Source organism: Epinephelus lanceolatus, chromosome 13 (genome assembly GCF_041903045.1).
Source record: "Epinephelus lanceolatus isolate andai-2023 chromosome 13, ASM4190304v1, whole genome shotgun sequence".
In the NCBI taxonomy this organism is placed as follows: Eukaryota; Metazoa; Chordata; class Actinopteri; order Perciformes; family Serranidae; genus Epinephelus; species Epinephelus lanceolatus.
The window spans coordinates 25,939,896-25,958,707 of record NC_135746.1 but is presented as its reverse complement, the minus strand read 5'-3'; the positions used below and the strand labels follow the sequence as shown (position 1 = coordinate 25,958,707).

The following is an 18,812-nucleotide window of genomic DNA, read 5'->3' as shown; positions in this document are numbered from 1 at the left end:
GGGCAGCATTTTACTAATCTAACTGTAATGTCAGTGTTCAGAATGCCAGTAAGAAAGCTGAAATGAATGCTATTTTCAAGTTGAAAGCTCATTTCTACTACCTTCCCCATGTACCCTGAACACAGCACTTTCCCTTGTCACCTGTGGCACAGGTGATATAGATGAGCAGACCGGCCTCCTCTATTCACCAGTGATTTTACAAAGAGAGTAACAAAGGCTGTTGAACTGCGTAGTTTTTGATATCTGTCAGTAATATGAAGGTTACAGACAGTAATGTGCTGCGGTTTCACCTCCAAGTTATTTATGGGATAAGTGTGAAGAGCTTTGAGAAGAAAAAGGACAGACTGTTTGTCGGTGGAGCAAAGCTCTTTGGTGTTCCTCTGGAGAATTTATCCAGGCGATACATTCCTGAGTTTGGCCTGGTGCCCTGGTGAGTAAGAGCAGCAGCAGGATTGGGATGTTTATGATAATAAACTGAGACAGCAGGTCAGACATAATTTTATGGTGTGTGTTTGAACATGTTGTGCTTCAGCTTCTTGGTGGATGCTTGTTCATTTCTGCTGGAGCGTGTTGCGACTGTAGGCCTGTTCAGAAAACCAGGCTCTCTTCCTCGCATCAAGACCCTCAGGGTGAGGCTTTTAACCTTTTGACCTTTCACTAATGCAATATCTACAGGAGCAACAGTGCCATCTGGTGGTTTGAGCAAACACAGCTCCTGTATCTGATCTGATGTGGAATATGTAAATTATGTTGCCCTTCCTGTGTGTGTTTAAGGCCAAGCTGAATAGAGGAGAGGGGTGTCTGACCACAGCCCTCCCCTACGATGTGGCGACTCTCATCAAACAGTTTTGCAGAGAGCTGCCGGAGCCTCTGCTCCCCTCCGAGCTCCACGCAGCTCTGCTCAAAGCCCAGGCGCTGTCCAGCCTGCAGGACAGGACTTCAGCCCTCCAGCTGCTGTCCTGTTTGCTACCTGCCAGGAACTCCTCCTGTCTGCACTACCTGTTTGACTTCCTCTCCAAAGTCTCCCAGAGGTTTGAGAGAACACTAAGAATGTGGGGGAATTAAATCCTAGTAGACAGAGAGCGTTTAGAGCACAGAAAATATATCGTCTTCTTTATCAGTGATGAGCACCAGTGTGATTATTTGATGCTTAAATTGATTTGATTTTCCATGATCTGAAGTTAACTATTTATTTAATACACTGCTGTCAGATGCTCAGAAAACTTAATGACCAGCTCCAACCTTGCCACAGTCTTCGCTCCGTGTCTTTTACCGCCTCCCAACAAGGCAGAGATGTCTGAAGGGCGACTTGAACTCAGAGTTCTCGTCCTACACACCTTCATTGAAAATCCTCACTTATTTGGTAACAAAACAAATCACTCTGTGTTGAAGCTGTAATTTTAATGAAGGGTTTTTGTGCAGACGTTCATATATTCTTTATATTAACTTCAGGTGTGATTCCTAAAGCTGTGATGGACAGTATGGAGTTCCTGATGAACTTCAATCCTCTGAAAGACGCAAAGAGAGGACACAGAAAAAGACACAGTTTTAAAGGTAAAACACTGGAAAAATATAGCCCTGTCACTAGCTTTGTCTCAACTGAAAAGCTCCGCTTTAACTTAATTTTCTGAAACTCCTCCAGTAATACGGTCTGTGAAGACGGTGCCTTGGATTCAAGCAAAGTCAAAACTCAGGCCTGCATCCCCTGAGCAGAGCCAAGAGCCCACCTCAGGAGACAAACCCTCGCTCAGGAGAAGCCTCGGCCTGGAGACTTTCCCTAACGTCCTGCTGTTCAGGAGCTGTGTGCCATGTGCAGGTAGATACAATATGAAGAAAGAAACAGGCTGTAATGATGTGAATTTTCTGATTTTGTACAGAATGTGATGATATTTGAATTGTTATAGAGCAAGGTTTCAGTCCTGCAGCCACTTTGTCGGACAGTCCCACCAAAGAGACATGCAAGACGCCACAAGAGCGACTCAAAAGGTAAATTATAAAAGCACAGTCATTAGTTTGACATGATTACTAAACAGTGTAGGACCAATTAAACAATAAGATAGCAGGGAATAAGGAGTTTAAGACTGAGTTTTAAATCTACATTATCATGCTAGAGTGTATTAATAGTTACCCTGGCATCTTCACATTTTACACTGTTGTAAGAAATGAACAAATGTTGAACTGTATAAGTAACTAGGAACTCTAAAACTGTTCTTTATTGGCTTCATGTTAAAAACTACAACAACCCAAATCAAATACACATACATCTGTACTTTCTTATTTGGTTTTTGTCCCTTTTTTGTTTTCAGAGATCTGCGTTTGGGTAATTTCCCGAGGTTCACCAGAGGACAAGATGCCGACAGCTCTCCTGTGCTCACCGGTGTGGGGAAACTGCAGCTGACACCTTGGAGAAGACGCACTTCACTATAACGTCCCACGTTGCTGAAGCATGTTAGATGATGATGTAGTGCCTAACAGCAGATCACTTAACTTACATTTTAATATTCTACATTTTAATTTATTTATGTATTTCACTATTTATTTCACAACAGACTGTTGTATGGATGAACTTTTTTTTTTATATCCTGTGAATAAAAGTTTTTTTTCTATTTTTGTATCTCAAGTGTATCTTTTACCTGCACATTATAAATCATATTAGAGGTGTTAAGTGGAAACGGTAAGGTGATGAGGCCATGTCTGTGGCCATTCTCCTTCATAAAATTAAACATATTTATATTCAGAGATGCCCTGCAAACTGAGGTCAGTGACAGCAATCCACATCAGACATCACAAGTCAGTAAAAATGACAAAAACACTCTTAGCTAAATGTGCTCAAACTTTAAAAGGGTATTGCTATAAGTGTTTTGGTGTATCGTGGTATGTGTACTTTATGTATTGTGGTATATGCTGTGATGTTAGTATCCAAGGTATTTTTACTGTGGTATGTGTATTGTAGTGTGTGGATTGTGGTTTATGTATTTTATTATGCCCTCTGTGTTTATAGTGTATTGTGGTTGTATGATGTTTAAACTGTATATTTTAAATAACATTATAGGTCTACATGTAAAAGCCCAACTAGGTAAAAATGAGCAATAGCTACAAACTCTCTGTGCAACACATCAGTCCCATACTCTGTATTGGAAATATGTTAAATTGCGTCACCCCTATCAAATTAATGAATAGATAAAAATATAAAAGCCCCAACCCATAAATAATCACAATACCAACAGAGAATTATAAGAGTGCAAATGAAACAACATATAACTTCACTACCAGAGGTCAAAAGTGATCCTATAACGCAGCAGGAAAGAAAGAAAAACTAACAGAGGGAGATTAACTGATACATAAAGATGGGATATATAAACATAAGTTTAAAAAGGACAGATAGGTCTATTGAAGATTATTGAGTTGTTTTTTTCTCTCAGATATTGATTAAAAATGACTCTTTTGATAACAGCCTATATAGGCCTACTGTATGTTCTCGGCTGCAGACTCTCTCCTGTGGTTCCTCTCTGTGCAGTGTTGTTGTGAGCCCTGCACAAACAATTGCCACAATGTAACAGCCAATGAGGCGAGAGGATTTTTGGTATCTTAGCAACTGCATCTGGGCCGTGAAGTGAGGCGGATCGCATCCTCCTGCGGGTTGCATAATGGGCACTTAGGAGAACACTGGAAATTAAGTGTTTCCCCTCCAAAATAAAACGAGAGCGAACAAAAAGATGAAAGCCAAACATGTGGGGAGTTATTTCTAAAACAACAAGAATGCATTTAAATATAAATTCAGGCTAAATTAACTTTGATAAGAAAAACCTCCGGCGAGAAACATACTTTAAAATCCTCATTTGTGTGTGTGGTTGTGAAGTGAGCTTTTATTTTGGAAAGCGGAAGTATACGTTTTTATTGTGTCCAGCCTGACAAAGGTCTCGCGCAGCAGGCAGGTCCCTCCATCCGCGCGGACACGGTAAGAAAAAATACGCTGACATTAATTTTTGGGTCATTTGTGATGTTTTCTAGCAATAAAATTACACATGTCTCTAAATAAATGCGATTAAATACAGATTTTATTATGACGTACGGCATTTTCCTGTTGAATAGACCTATCATGCAGGCTATTTATAGACTATTTACATCGGCCTTGGCTCTGTTTACACAGTGAGTGGCGCACCAAGGCTTTATATTGTATTGACAGACAATTTCACGCTTTCTATTAGCCATAAAAAATAACATTAAGCGCCCCATGTCATCACTCTTTCCATAGGCCTATTGTATCTTCCGTTTCTATCTAATTAGCCTGTCATGTTTCTATCAGGAACTGCAGCTGTGTTTGTTCACCATTACCCGCCTGTCCATCCTTTGTACAGTAGATTCTATTGTGTTTTGTGTGTCGTTCACAGATGACAGACATGAGCTCGGCGGTGCGGTTATCGCTGCTCGGCCTCCTCCTGTGCCTGCAGCTCGGCAGGGCTCCAGCCCGCAGCCCCCGCACGGCGGACCAGGTGTCTGAGGCCGACATCCAGCGGCTCCTGCACGGCGTCATGGAGCAGCTGGGCATCGCTCGGCCCAGGGTGGAGTATCCCGCACACCAGGCCACCAACATCGTCGGGCCTCAGAGCATACAGGGTGGGTTTGGTGCATGTTAAGTCTTTTAATAGCATGTTAAGTAGCAGCATTAAGAGTGGACGAACCAGGTTGAACCAAGACAAAGATCAAATGTTAAAAGATATGAGGACAGGGTGTTTGGCAAACACACAAGGCATCAATTATGTAACATGTATTGATTCACACGTTCTTTATTATTTTAGGTGTATTCTATTTATCTGTATGTTCGGTTTTAATTGTGTACTTATTTCATTTCTGTTTTTATTAGTTTGCTCCTTTTCTTCCTCATTCTGACTGAACAACCCAAACAGTGATATCAAAATATATTTCTACCATTAAATGGACCCAAACTGGGTCAGTTTTCTATTAGTGATATGTATTTCTGTTTGTCCAACTTCATTTCTTCTATATTTATGTTGAATGTACTTTTTTAAACTTTATTTTTTGCTTTTAAACCACAAAACAGAACATATAGGTTTTATTTCATGTTGTTTTGGTCAACGAACACTCCAAAACCCAAAGATATTCAATGTACTACATGACAAAGAAAATTATGTAATGCTCAAATTTTTGCGTGCTGAATTTTTGCTTGAATTTTGATTGAAACAATTCATCGGTTATAAAAAATAGCTGCATATCTGTCATTTATTTAAGCCAATTCAATTGCTGCATGTAAGTAATATTATTAATCAATATTAAGGTTTAATCCTGTCATCCAGAACTGATGCTGTTGTGACATGTATCACATTTACAAAAGTGTTAATGTTTCATTCCTCAGTACTGCTCTTGAAGCTTTTTCTCTCTGCTGGTGCTGTTGCTGTCATTTTATAGTGATAGTAGTGCTTGTTATCCTCCACAAGGTGGTGCTCACGAGGGGCTGCAGCACCTCGGCCCCTTTGGCAACATCCCCAACATTGTGGCCGAGTTGACCGGTGACAACGTTCCCAAAGACTTCAGTGATGATCACGGGTACCCAGACCCTCCAAACCCCTGTCCTCTGGGGAAGACAGGTAGAGAGTCCTCAAACTGAAACAGACTGATGTCTCGGTGTGAAAATAATCAGGGCAAATGCTGCCATTAAAGCTTCCACAGTGCCAGTCCTTGGTGTTCTGTGCTGTATTTATTTGCTGTTTTTTTTCTGCACCTCATCTCATTCACAGGAGCAGACGGGTGTTTGGAAAACGCTCCGGACACAGCCGAGTTCAGCAAAGAGTTTCAGAAACACCAGCACCTATTTGACCCAGAGCACGATTACCCTGCCCTGGCCAAGTGGGTGAGTACAGAGAATAGAGACCAGAGTAGAACTGTAATCTTCCTCCTAACTGTGGATGGATGGATGAATGGATTATTCAGTTTATTTATTTATTTTTAAAAACATTATATTCATTTGGCAAATGCTTTTGTTCAAAGAAACATGCAATAAATTATTTAAACTTGATAGAAATATGAGCTACATCTCATCAAATACTGGAAGTGCAACCCTCTCAAGCAAACTGAGAGTGTGTTCTGAACAGGGGCGTAAATACAGGCAGTGCAGGTTACACTGGTTGAGGTGGGGAACCATAGAGAGAATGGGCCCTCCAACGATGTGTTGAGTGGAGAACGGGCCCTTCTGAGTGATTGCCACCTTAGCATTTATAACAAAATAATATGCTTATTCAATAACTATAAATCAACTATCAAAACTGTTAAATTAAATTAAAATGTCTTATTGTCTTTGGCGTTTGTTGTATATACAGACATGCAGTCATGATTGCTGGGTAATATGTACAATACAGGCCAAAAGTTTGGACACACCTTCTCATTCAATGCGTTTTCTTTATTTTCATGACTATTTACATTGTAGATTCTCACTGAAGGCATCAAAACTATGAATGAACACATGTGGAGTTATGTACTTAACAAAAAAAGGTGAAATAACTGAAAACATGTTTTATATTCTAGTTTCTTCAAAATAGCCACCCTTTGCTCTGATTACTGCTTTGCACACTCTTGGCATTCTCTCCATGAGCTTCAAGAGGTAGTCACCTGAAATGGTTTTCCAACAGTCTTGAAGGAGTTCCCAGAGGTGTTTAGCACTTGTTGGCCCCTTTGCCTTCACTCTGCGGTCCAGCTCACCCCAAACCATCTCGATTGGGTTCAGGTCCGGTGACTGTGGAGGCCAGGTCATCTGCCGCAGCACTCCATCACTCTCCTTCTTGGTCAAATAGCCCTTACACAGCCTGGAGGTGTGTTTGGGGTCATTGTCCTGTTGAAAAATAAATGATCGTCCAACTAAACGCAAACCGGATGGGATGGCATGTCGCTGCAGGATGCTGTGGTAGCCATGCTGGTTCAGTGTGCCTTCAATTTTGAATAAATCCCCAACAGTGTCACCAGCAAAACACCCCCACACCATCACACCTCCTCCTCCATGCTTCACAGTGGGAATCCATCCGTTCACCTTTTCTGTGTCTCACAAAGACACGGTGGTTGGAACCAAAGATCTCAAATTTGGACTCATCAGACCAAAGCACAGATTTCCACTGGTCTAATGTCCATTCCTTGTGTTTCTTGGCCCAAACAAATCTCTTCTGCTTGTTGCCTCTCCTTAGCAGTGGTTTCCTAGCAGCTATTTGACCATGAAGGCCTGATTCGCGCAGTCTCCTCTTAACAGTTGTTCTAGAGATGGGTCTGCTGCTAGAACTCTGTGTGGCATTCATCTGGTCTCTGATCTGAGCTGCTGTTAACTTGCGATTTCTGAGGCTGGTGACTCGGATGAACTTATCCTCAGAAGCAGAGGTGACTCTTGGTCTTCCTTTCCTGGGTCGGTCCTCATGTGTGCCAGTTTCGTTGTAGCGCTTGATGGTTTTTGCGACTCCACTTGGGGACACATTTAAAGTTTTTGCAATTTTCCGGACTGACTGACCTTCATTTCTTAAAGTAATGATGGCCACTCGTTTTTCTTTAGTTAGCTGATTGGTTCTTGCCATAATATGAATTTTAACAGTTGTCCAATAGGGCTGTCGGCTGTGTATTAACCTGACTTCTGCACAACACAACTGATGGTCCCAACCCCATTGATAAAGCAAGAAATTCCACTAATTAACCCTGATAAGGCACACCTGTGAAGTGGAAACCATTTCAGGTGACTACCTCTTGAAGCTCATCGAGAGAATGCCAAGAGTGTGCAAAGCAGTAATCAGAGCAAAGGGTGGCTATTTTGAAGAAACTAGAATATAAAACATGTTTTCAGTTATTTCACCTTTTTTTGTTAAGTACATAACTCCACATGTTCATTCATAGTTTTGATGCCTTCAGTGAGAATCTACAATGTAAATAGTCATGAAAATAAAGAAAACGCATTGAATGAGAAGGTGTGTCCAAACTTTTGGCCTGTACTGTATGTTTATGTTATTCAATGCCAAATCTCTGGGCACTGGGGCCCTCATAACTACCTTACACCACTGGTTCTGACTGCTATACAAGTGTTCAGATGTTTATTTTTAGACTAAGTGACTAAGTGTGAGCATGGAGCGGTGTCGCAGCGTGATAATGTATTCTAGTTTCATTGTCTAACATCTGAAAGAGAGAAATGGATGATGGGAACAAGCAGTCTCAGTTTGGTGTCTCGCGGTCTGCTCACAAAATGAGGACAAGATTTCTGCCATTTAAAGGATCAAACAAAACTTGTTTTTGATTTGCATGGATTCATTCCTGTATCTTGGTCTGACCCTTAAGAAATCACCCATTTGAGTGTTTTTATTCCCTGTAAAGGCATTTGGGCAATTTGTTGACTGTAATTTAGGAGCAGAGAGACTGTGAAACAATGGAGACATGATTCAATGTGTGTGTGTCCTTTCAGAATAAGGAGCTTTTGTACCAGAAACTGAAGGGAGGACCGAAGAGAAGAAAAAGGGTATCGTTTTTGTTGTTTGTTTCCTGTGTTGTATTGTGTCTGAGAAACCACATCACCGACACAGACATCTACCCCTGAAGGGAGCGATGGGCTCTTAAACTCTTTAGATGTGAAGTGATATTTTATGAACAAGCTAAGAATCCCACATTCAATATTTCTTATTCAGATTGTTCTATTTAATCAGACTCTTTATGTACTTACTGTATTAATATATATTTCTCTGCCTCCCTGCAGAGTGTGAACCCGTACTTAATGGGCCAGAGGCTGGACAATGTGGTCGCCAAAAAATCTGTACCTCACTTCTCTGAGGAGGAGGAGGAGGAGGAGGAGGAGAAAGAAGAGGCGCCGATGGTCTCTGCTGCCAGCAAATCCTCCACCTAAACTCCTGCACTGCAACACTCACTGTATACTCATTCACTCAAAGTATACTCTCAGATACGAGTTTGTAACACTGCATATTGAAGCATTTTGGTTAACAAGCAATGGATGTGTGAGTTCAGTGCAAGTACTGTGAAATATGAAATAGTAAGCAGAGAAAATTTAAGCAAAAAATGATAACTTTTTTATTGTATCACAATCATATTAATGAGTCTAGAACAGGGGTGGGGAAACTTTTTTTTTATTGTGAAAAATTTAAGGAGTCGCCGGCCAAACAATAGGAAATGCATATTTTAACCAGTGACATGGCAAGAAAATCATTTTTTTCTCGACCAGAAAAGCCCATTTGCCACTGAAAATTAATATTATATCAACACTGCTACATAACATTTAAGTGGTTCATTGGTGTGCCAACATATCCTCCTGACACCTGAACTTTTGTTTGGTATGCATTTTTAATCTCTCCTAGCTATTTGGAGCTTGTTACCGTTGCTAAAATTGGTCAAATTTGTTGCCATAATAAACAATAATGGCAACCTTTACATAGAATCATTGCCTGAGATTTGACCATTTACCCCAAAATGCTGAAATACAAAGTGTTAAAATCTTGACTGGCAGTGTACAGCATATCTACAACTGTATTATAATAAGAGGCTGTATAGAGATATATTGATCTGTTGGAATGTTAAATGAGAAAGTTATAATTAATCACGACTGTACAGAGAGCAATTTACTCACACCCTGATGTTTAATTTTTCTATGTGTTGATACAGTTAATCACCTTTGTGTCTTCAGAGGCGAAGATTCAATACAAATCATATTCTTGTTAAGTTAATTATGACCTGTAGCAGCTTTGCTTTGTCATGTAAAGGTTGACTGTGATCTACGTCACTGTAGCATGGCAATTAGTGCAGCTCTTATTCTGATTATTCTCATCACCGTGCTACAGTAATAGGCGTCTGTACAGGCTGTAGCACTGACTCTGTCATGTGTCACCTCACCTAGCCAAGAAATGTTTGTGTTTTGTTTTTGTTCTGTAAAAGTCAAATAAACGACTTATCTGCATTGACAAAGTTTGGAGTTTTTTTTTTTGTCCTCCTTTCAGACAGATAAAGTTAGGGATCAGGGTTTGGGGGCGTGTTCTGCTGAAGCTTTGGAGCTCAAGAGAGTTTAGAAAGCCCCTCAGTGTGTCAGTCATAAAGCCACGACAGAGGAGGAAGGACCTGCAGAAGAGACACATGCTTTAAACTGACAGACTGGATACAGTTTTCTTGTGAGGAGCTTACATAAACAACAGGTAACTCAACTTAGTAACAGATTCTTTTGTTTGTGAAACTACTAAATTATCCTGCTGCTTATTTGGTGCGTAATGCGCGCGTAAAAGCCGTGCGTAAACCTCTCTCCATCAATGACTGACTTTTGTGTTTTTCCTTTCAGCTTCAGTGATGAAGACACCATCTGTGCTGGTCTCTGCAGCAGTTTTGGCGCTGCTGCTCATTCCGCTGTGGAGCACAGACGCTGCCACCTTTCAAGGCGCTTTCCCACACCCAAACAAATACAGCCCAAACGACTCGGAAAGATGCCAACAACCCGCCATCACTGGACTAATATCCCGCGGGTCTGGACCTGTAACCTCCACAGACGAAGTGCTGGAGTCCAGTCAGGAGGCGCTGCACGTCACGGAGCGCCGCTACCTGCGGCTGGACTGGTGCAAGACGCAGCCGCTCAAGCAGACCATCCAGGAGGAGGGCTGCCTGAGCCGCACCATCATCAACCGCTTCTGCTACGGACAGTGCAACTCCTTCTACATCCCGAGGCATAACTACCAGGACGGAGACGCGTTTCAGTCCTGCTCTGCATGCAAACCCAAAACCTTCAGCACCGTCACCTACACCCTGTTCTGCCCGGGTCAGACACCCAACACCAGGAAGAAACGGATCCAGCGCGTAAAGCAGTGCCGCTGCACGACAATAGACACGGATTAGATGCGCATCTAGATCAGTAATATCCACTTCCACTGGAGGAAAGTGCAGCTTTGCAAAAATAAGAAAAGGAAAGTGTATTTTGCTTAAAGGACATGTGAGAATAAGGTGGGAACAGAAAGTTGGGGAACCTACCTGAGCCTTTTTTAGCATTCTAATGGAAAGAAGATGCTCATATAATATATAGGGTTTGACGATATGGAGAAAATATCGCGGTATTTTTTACCCAATACAGCGATATCGGTATTGCAATGATATTGTAGGGTTGAATATTTGGGCTTTTAGAAGATATTTACAGTGAGATTTTTGATAAATAATCATCAGTAATGTGGATATAATGACTAAGTGTGTAAAGGCAAATAACAGAACAGCTAGAGCAGTCTGGTAAGCTCAGAAAATGACGTCACTTTACTGTAATACAGCCTTTAAAAGCAAGAAAAGACACTTAAGATATTAACATATCCAAATTCTAAGAGGATATCTAGACTCTTGTTATTTATCAGTCATTCAGTCAAGTTTGTTTTAGGTGTAAACAGATTTGGAGAATGTGTTGTCAGATAGTTTTAGATGCGGTGATGATACCAAAGTTAAGGGTTTAGTTAAGTGAACTGATGACCCAAAACGTAAGAGTGTTTAAGATTAACGAAGGCTGGTTTGTAACATTTTACCACGTCATATATTTGTTGCAGACACGCAGGCTAATGGATGTACAGCACTTGTGTATAAGAACACATCTTCAAAGGCCTGGGAGGACTGTATTGTTTCCACTGTGTGGAATATAAAGCTGATCATGATATAGAGATTTTTTTCACAACCTGCACTGCTGAATGCCACTTCATTTTATGACTGTGTATAATATATGTATCGTGTATTGTAAAGTTGCGTGTGAATAAAACAAGCTATGAAATCAATTATGTGCTAATCAGTGATTTATTCATAGAAAAAATATTCTAGGAGGATTAAAGACGTCAAAATGAATGCAAATAATTTGCGTAGAAAGTTCAGTACAAGAATATAAATACAGTGTGTACACTTTTAATATTATATTCTAAATACTGCACATTTATTATGTCTTTTTTAAATCTTTAAAGTACAGTTGTAGGTAGCAGATCATATGACAGAACGGTCAGTGAATGATGAAAAAGATTTCTTTATTGTCTGGTAAAAGTAACAACAATTTTTATTATTTATAATGGTTTTCGTGTCATAGTCCGCAGCCACTTGGATAAACATAGTGAGGATGGTTGTGAAGATGTAATGATCCCGGTGTATCAGCCACCTATAAATCTCTTATGTTGAAGACATGCTCGCTTCTTTCTGACGCAGTCTCTCTTTCTGTGGGGAGTAAGAAATAATCAGTATTATAAATGGAGGCACAAACACTGCACATTCAAAGCTCCATGACACAATAATGTTTTGCTAAAAGTGTTGGATTTTCTCTGGCCGCAGTGTCTTCAGTACTAACTTTAATTGGGGGCATTTAAGTACAATCTCAGACACTTTTAGCGTGGACATCTGAGCATATTTGTGAATATGCATGTTCAAAATTTGGTTAAGGAGGTGTGTTTTTAGAGTAAAATCTCTTTTCTTCTTTAGTGTATCTGCTGTACTGAATCTTGTCTTACCAGACTGTTGGGGTTGATCTTTCTGGTCTCCACCTTCTTCTCTGATGTGATCCTCTTCACTGACTGCTGAGCCTCTTTTAATCTGCAAAAACAATGAATCAAGTTCATTGGTTCAATGGCTTAATAAGACTAAGGCATGTAAAGTAGTAATTCAGTTCTTTAGAGAAAAAAATCAATGTATCAACCAGAAAATTGGTCATGTTTGTTCTGTCACCATGTATAGAAAGTAAATAAATAAATAAAATAAGGTCAGTCAGTCAATAAAAGTTCAGTTCAATCAAACCAGAAAAGAAACTGAAATTTCCTGAAGACACAGCAATGGCATGAGGCAGAGCATCCACTGTCTGCAAATCTGTCACAGACATTATGGACTGGGCTGGGTTTTTACATTTTTGTTTTTAATCTAATTTAATTTTCTTTATTTATTGCATTTACTGAGAGATGCTGACTGGACCAACCTGCACAGTTCTGGGACTGTCCAAAGGGTTTTCCAGAGATCATTATTATGGTAGGTTTATTATTTGCAGTTTCTGTTCTAGAGATACACATGCACCAAGGAAAATATGAAAGAAGGAATAGTCATGATGAGAGTGACAGTGTTCAAGGAGCAAGACTTTGGTGTCAGTTCTATTAGAGGCAAATCACATTTTAACCCCTTATATCTTTGTTGTTTTAACTTGGACTGAGAAATTTTTCCACCAAATTAAAAAACATAAGTTACATAATGCCTACAGATGTTTTTTATCTAAATATGTGAGTTTGTTTTCCTTGTTACTGGTCTCCAAGCAGATCATGGCTCTGTCCTGCAGCTGCATCTCAAGCCTCAACGAATGCACATGTGTGTTTTAATCTGGTGGAAGGATTTTTCAGTCAAAGTTAAAACAACATCAAGATATGATGGGTTATTGATTCCAACAGAAGTGACACTAAAGTCTGACTCCTCGAATGCTGTGACTGGTGTCATGATCATCCTTCTTTTATACTTTCCTTGACCCGCACAGGGAGCTCTCTGATACCTCTCTTTAGAGATGGTCTTGTTCTCCCTTTTCCACCTGGCCTTGAAGTCGGCACAAAACTCAAACCAGAGCATGAAGAGATAACTGGTGGTCACATCCTTCTCTCCCATCTTGGGCTTCAGTCCAAAGTAGAGAACCAAGTCCTGAAAACTGAACAGTGAGTATAAAAAGAGATGATTAAAACTCAATAAACCAAGATGAAGTTAATGCTGATTTGCCTCTTAACTTGAACTAGATGTTATGTTACTGTAGGTATTAATCTTCCACCAGCAGTTGGTATCAGCTGAACAGTCTGTTGCTATAAAAACTTTTTTTTCTGAACATAATGTAAGCAGGTTTGTGGCTGCTCAGGTTGACACTTAACTTTATCTACAAATTCAATTAAAACCTAGTATGATGCACACAAAATTACAAGCCAGCATGATCCAGTTTTCTAACCTTTTCTGTACAGACATCAACTGATAGGAAGCTTCTGCATGTTCTTTTCGTGCTGCAAAGGAACAGATGAAAAAATACTTAAGTTATAGCCAGATAAACCCCTCGCAAAAAACAGATTATATCTTAAACATCCATTATCCCAATAGAGAATACAATAGATATCTCTTCTATGAAGATGACCTTGTCAAATGGAGCCAGACGACCATTTGGTCTGTTTAATTTGAAAGCAAAAGAAATTATTTGACTTTATGCTGCTGCAACTTTACGACCACTTAACGAAATATATTTTCAATAAAGACACAATCTCTTATAAAACTTAGTTTCTCTGTTTGCTTTATTGTGATGCTTGTCTTAAAAACATCTTGAAACATGTTATATTTTACACCTATTGCATTTTAAGAGGAAAAACACTAACTACACATGTTCCAGATGACAAAAATGGTAGAAATTATGTCTAAATGCACACAGTCCAGTTTTACAGTGAGTTCATAAAGTATTCACTTTTTTCACATCTTATGTTGCATGCCAAAACCAATTGAATTCATCTTTTTCATCTCATCCACACTTAATACCCCATAAAGACAAAGCAAATTCTTTGCAAATTTATTAAAAAGGAAAAAAAAAAGAAATATCACAATCACATAAGTATTCAGGCCCTTTGACACTTTAAACTTAGCTCAGGTGCCTTCTGTTACCTTTGATCATCTCTCAGGTGTTTCTGCACCTTGACTGGAGTGCACCTGGGATTAATTCAACTGATTGGACATGCTCTAGAGAGGGACACACCTGTCTATATAAAGGCCTCACAGCTCACAATTAGAGCACTAACTGAACCATGAGGTTGAAGAAACTGCTGATCTCACAGACATGAATTTAAACAATTTTAGCATGAAGTTGCAACTTAACAAAATGAAAAGTGAAAGGGGTCAGAGTATTTTCTGAATGCACTTCATTTCACATGAAACACAACTTGTGATACGAGGGGCAAAAGATCTAACATAAGTCTAGTGTTTCCTGGTCCAAGCACACTCTTGACTTGCTTTACTTTGAAGCTTTGATGTCACATTTCATTACAAGCAGAAAATGTGATATTCAAAACAAATATAATGCATCTGTGCTGTTTCAAATACTGGGGACAGGAAGCTCTTTGCTAACGCAGGACTCCCTCTGATTTATCTTGAGTTGGGCAATATAAAAATCTTACAACATCAGTTATTTGGATGAATATTTCCCAGTTGCCTGAGTGTCTCACGCAGGAGTCTCTCAGTCACTGCCAAATCTGTCCGATCCCTATCTGAGTGTCTAGCCTTTACTCTGAATCCATCCTATCTCCTCTACAAACACACACAGATACCAAAGACACTCCATGGAATAGGAAGAGGGACAAAGAGACTCAGAGCTAAACTGAAGGGGAGTCGACAGGTTCCTGAAATTAGACCGGCTGCTTGCTTTGTATTTAAATATAAAATCAGTAAAAACATATCTTCAGTATTGTTCAGTGTTACCTATAATGAACTCTTCATCTCCAGAAAGAAATATACCTGGTTGAACACAGTAAACTGATGCTGGTACTATGAAGTCATTGTCTTGTGTCTTTATGTCGTGTTCGTATTTCTAAAGTAACACTCACAGGTTTGCAGCTGAACAATATATGTCTGTAACTACTCACCAGTGAGAACAAAAGCCTCCATCTTGTCCTTAAATGGCTGCAGGTTTTCTTCAGGAGAATCGGAGCAAACATTTTGTACATCTTTCTCACATCCTGAGGGGAAGAAAAAGAAACAAGAATGGTTCAGAAAATGGAGAAATGCTCTTCACTCTTCTTTTTATGTAAAATTTAAATGTTTTAGAACAGACAAAGTGTTGTTGTGGAGGAAAGAGAAAATGTGGGAACACCACCTTACTTAAGAATCCTAGTGTGTTATTTCCATGGCCAAGGAAAGTTCAATCAATATTTATGAACTTGAGCTACTGTCTTAAAGCCAGGAACCAGAGAGGTACGTCTCAAACTTGTGATGTCATCAAGTATAAAGTCTGGAGCTGTTCCATAGACAATGAATGTGAGCCTGGTTTTGTGGACCCACAGAATGTTTGTCTTCTTTTTTATACCCAAATGAGCTTTATTCTACTGTAGTGTTCTCAGTTCTGAAACAGAAAATGTACCCACATACTCTGAACATTCACCTGGGTGCTCTCAGTGTCATGAAGAACTCCCAGCTGGTGGGTCGACTTCCAAAAAGTGGGTCGTGGGTCCATTCTGAATGGACCCACGACCCACTTTTGGTAATGGTAATGTCATGGTTTCCTGCTGTAGAGTGTGTGACTAACAGCTGCCTGACAAGAGACACCAAACTAGCTTGGCAACATGGCCAAACACAAGTATGATGCTGAATATATTAAACTGTGTGGACCTTGAACTAATGACTAAGGAGAAATCTGGGCCCCATGGCTGTACCAGTTGGGAACCACTGATCTAGAACATCTTCCCCAATTCATTGTCTGTGGAGCAGTTTGCCAGGTAATAGTAGTGGTTTTGGCAGCACTGGGGACTTCAGTGCCATGGTCAAAGGCCCCACTGTTGATCGAACTTGGCTCTGACCTGTTGAGGCATGGACACAGGATCCATAGAGTACTGGCACGGATCCTTGATCGAACTGGGATCTGAAAGTTAGAGGCCAGGTTGGTGCCTTGAGCTCTTTGTCATGTTCCTTGGGCCATTCCTGAGCAGTCTTTGCAGTGTGACATGGTGCACTGTCCTGCTGTGGGTGGGCACTGCCACTGGGGAGTACTGTTGCCATGAGGGGTGTACTAGCTCTTAAATGGTGTTTTGGTGGGTGGTGCATGTTACAAGGCATCCACATGAATGCCATGACCCAAGGTTTAACACTGCATTGTAACAAGATGATCGATGATCAAGTTGATCGCATTTCGATCACATTTGATCAGATTTAATTGGGGACCTACTCAAACGACCACCTGTGGGTCCACTACAGTGGAAACCAAAGTCAGCATCACTGAAAAAGATCCTATTTGGTGAAGCACAGTTTAGTCCACAGTATTTTGCAGCTTTAACCAATAAATTGAGCATAGCGTTAGTTCAGGCAGGACATGATGTCAAGCTCAGCTCACATCCCAGCTACATCAGCTGATCTCAAACAGCCAATCAACTGATGGAGCAGCTGATTGGTGGAAGGGAGTCAGCTGATAGATCACATGATTCATCTCTATCCAACAAATGAGAAAATCTTATTCAGGGTGCCCTATTTAAACTGCTCTGGTCTGCCTACTGTTGCTGCTTCCTCTGCAAGCCGCTTTGCAACCTGCCTCCACCCCAGCTCCCCCTTTTCATGCTGTGTCATTGATGCTGGCTCTGTTCTGTTCCTGGGGGTCTTTGCTGCTGCTCTCCCTGCCTTAGGCTTTCCATGTAGGCACATGGAAGGGCAGGGAGGTTTGCTCCCTCTGCCTCAGGCTTTCCATGTAGGCACGTGGAAGGGCAGAGAGGTGTGCTCTCTCCACCTTAGGCTTTCTGCATAAGCATGAGGAAAGGCAGCGAGGCCCCAGAACAGATCTATACCAACAAATATAATACTGCAAATGGAAATATAGTTTTTTTTGACTAAAGTGGTCCTGACTGAACTGCAATATGATGAATGGAAAGAGAGACAGAGAGAGTTCTGAGTCAAACTAGCTCCACCTGTGCCCCAGCATGAAGTTATCAGCACCACTTCCTTTTTAGATATCACTTATTGAGATTTACTCAGAGATGGCGACTGCAAAGTCCTTCTCTGCCTCCCTCTCTCTGTCTCTCTCTTCCTCTGCCAGTCTGCGGCTCCATGTTGCTCTGCATCCAATCAGTGGATCAGAGGAGCCAGTCTGCGGAGCCAGTCATAATAGAGGCTGCAGAGGGAGCCGAGACCCTGCACCCCACCACCACCGCCACCACCCCGACGCTCGATCAACATCTCCCAGATAAAATTACAAAAGAATACTGTTTTCATTCAGGATTTGTGTAAACTGTGGAGGCGGGTATCTCTCTCTCCTTTTTTTTCTTTTGTCTGCCTTTTGTGTCTGACAGAAGTTTGCTTATTTCAGACTGAAGAGGGTTATAGACCTTCACATAAACAAAGCCGACTGATGTGGAGTGTGGTGCTTTCAGATGTGAGGGTGAAGCAGTGATTTGGTTTCATGGTGAGATTTCATGGTATGTTTAGACCAGTCACCTCATCAATCAGCAATATCATACAAAACACTGGCTACAGTGCATTAGAGTAAGCAGAAAGGCTTCAGGAAGGAAACTTAACAGCTTCTCAAGCTATATTTTGCATTATATTAGCCAAAAATGTACCAAGTAACTTGCTTCATAAGCAGAAAAATGAAGACAGATCTTCACCTAAGCCAATTCCAATGCAATTGCGAGTAAATGACAAAATTAGGCAAAATTTGAAGAGCAAAGGGAACGGAAATGATACTGGGAAAAAAGCTAGCCAATTTAGTCACAACAGTGATTGTTTTGAAGGATTTGGTCCTATTTAAATGAGTGAGGCACAAGGGGCAAAAGGGTTGTATTAAGTCCCTTAACCAATCATAGGTGTACTTTGGGCATAACATGTCCCATTTCCTTTACTGCTATTTAAACAGTGGAAATGGTAAATTGGAGAAGCGAGGGGTTTTCTGCTGAGATTAATTTAGTAAAAGCGGTAATGTCCCTGCAGCAAATATTGTGGGACATTTAAGCATCAAAATTAAAAACAGTAGTTACAAACTTGACAGAGGAAACAATATTAAACTTTAAGCTTTTGAAATAACCAGTGAAGTTACGCTGTTCCTCGTGTGTAAATGCACACAGCGTTTCTCTTAATGAGGAGTCAGAGTTGCAGAG

At 40.6% G+C, this 18,812-nt stretch overlaps 4 protein-coding genes across 5 annotated transcripts in view; 3 read left to right on the top strand and 1 right to left on the bottom strand.

Moving 5' to 3' along the window:
- The first annotated feature begins 147 nt into the window (after positions 1 to 147).
- Positions 148 to 2,584, top strand: LOC117270341 (inactive Rho GTPase-activating protein 11B-like). The gene is made up of 8 exons (XM_033647873.2): positions 148 to 430; positions 533 to 629; positions 775 to 1,031; positions 1,212 to 1,363; positions 1,453 to 1,554; positions 1,643 to 1,816; positions 1,905 to 1,986; positions 2,307 to 2,584. Exons 1-8 carry the CDS (start codon positions 255 to 257, stop codon positions 2,425 to 2,427), a joined length of 1,161 nt encoding a protein of 386 aa, XP_033503764.1. The 5' UTR covers positions 148 to 254; the 3' UTR covers positions 2,428 to 2,584.
- A 1,340-nt stretch (positions 2,585 to 3,924) lies between these two features.
- Positions 3,925 to 9,945, top strand: scg5 (secretogranin V). The gene is made up of 6 exons (XM_033647874.2): positions 3,925 to 3,958; positions 4,392 to 4,617; positions 5,457 to 5,606; positions 5,757 to 5,869; positions 8,441 to 8,494; positions 8,729 to 9,945. Exons 2-6 carry the CDS (start codon positions 4,392 to 4,394, stop codon positions 8,873 to 8,875), a joined length of 690 nt encoding a protein of 229 aa, XP_033503765.1. The 5' UTR covers positions 3,925 to 3,958; the 3' UTR covers positions 8,876 to 9,945.
- Positions 9,946 to 10,046: 101 nt separating this feature from the next.
- Positions 10,047 to 11,765, top strand: grem1a (gremlin 1a, DAN family BMP antagonist). Its single transcript, XM_033647876.2, has 2 exons — positions 10,047 to 10,169; positions 10,310 to 11,765. Exon 2 carries the CDS (start codon positions 10,318 to 10,320, stop codon positions 10,855 to 10,857), a length of 540 nt encoding a protein of 179 aa, XP_033503767.1. The 5' UTR covers positions 10,047 to 10,169; positions 10,310 to 10,317; the 3' UTR covers positions 10,858 to 11,765.
- The window catches only part of fmn1 (formin 1), a 37,645-nt gene continuing 30,598 nt past the window's right edge, over positions 11,766 to 18,812 (bottom strand). For both annotated transcript variants that reach the window (XM_033648036.2, XM_033648035.2), the window contains 5 exons: positions 15,603 to 15,695; positions 13,934 to 13,985; positions 13,496 to 13,645; positions 12,480 to 12,561; positions 11,766 to 12,189 (listed from right to left, as the gene is read on the bottom strand). In XM_033648036.2, coding sequence (XP_033503927.2) covers positions 12,145 to 12,189; positions 12,480 to 12,561; positions 13,496 to 13,645; positions 13,934 to 13,985; positions 15,603 to 15,695 — 422 coding nt within the window. In that variant the 3' untranslated portion in view covers positions 11,766 to 12,144. The remainder of the gene's footprint in view (positions 12,190 to 12,479; positions 12,562 to 13,495; positions 13,646 to 13,933; positions 13,986 to 15,602; positions 15,696 to 18,812) is intronic.

Bases quoted from the DNA above. Each gene is read 5' to 3' on its own strand.
- LOC117270341 (XM_033647873.2), top strand. From the start codon at position 255: ATGAAGGTTACAGACAGTAATGTGCTGCGGTTTCACCTCCAAGTTATT. The intron at 431-532 runs GTGAGTAAGAGC...GTTGTGCTTCAG, and splicing joins GAGTTTGGCCTGGTGCCCTG to CTTCTTGGTGGATGCTTGTT. The intron at 1,364-1,452 runs GTAACAAAACAA...TATTAACTTCAG, and splicing joins TGAAAATCCTCACTTATTTG to GTGTGATTCCTAAAGCTGTG.
- scg5 (XM_033647874.2), top strand. From the start codon at position 4,392: ATGACAGACATGAGCTCGGCGGTGCGGTTATCGCTGCTCGGCCTCCTC. The intron at 5,607-5,756 runs GTAGAGAGTCCT...TCTCATTCACAG, and splicing joins CTGTCCTCTGGGGAAGACAG to GAGCAGACGGGTGTTTGGAA. The intron at 8,495-8,728 runs GTATCGTTTTTG...GCCTCCCTGCAG, and splicing joins GACCGAAGAGAAGAAAAAGG to AGTGTGAACCCGTACTTAAT.
- grem1a (XM_033647876.2), top strand. From the start codon at position 10,318: ATGAAGACACCATCTGTGCTGGTCTCTGCAGCAGTTTTGGCGCTGCTG.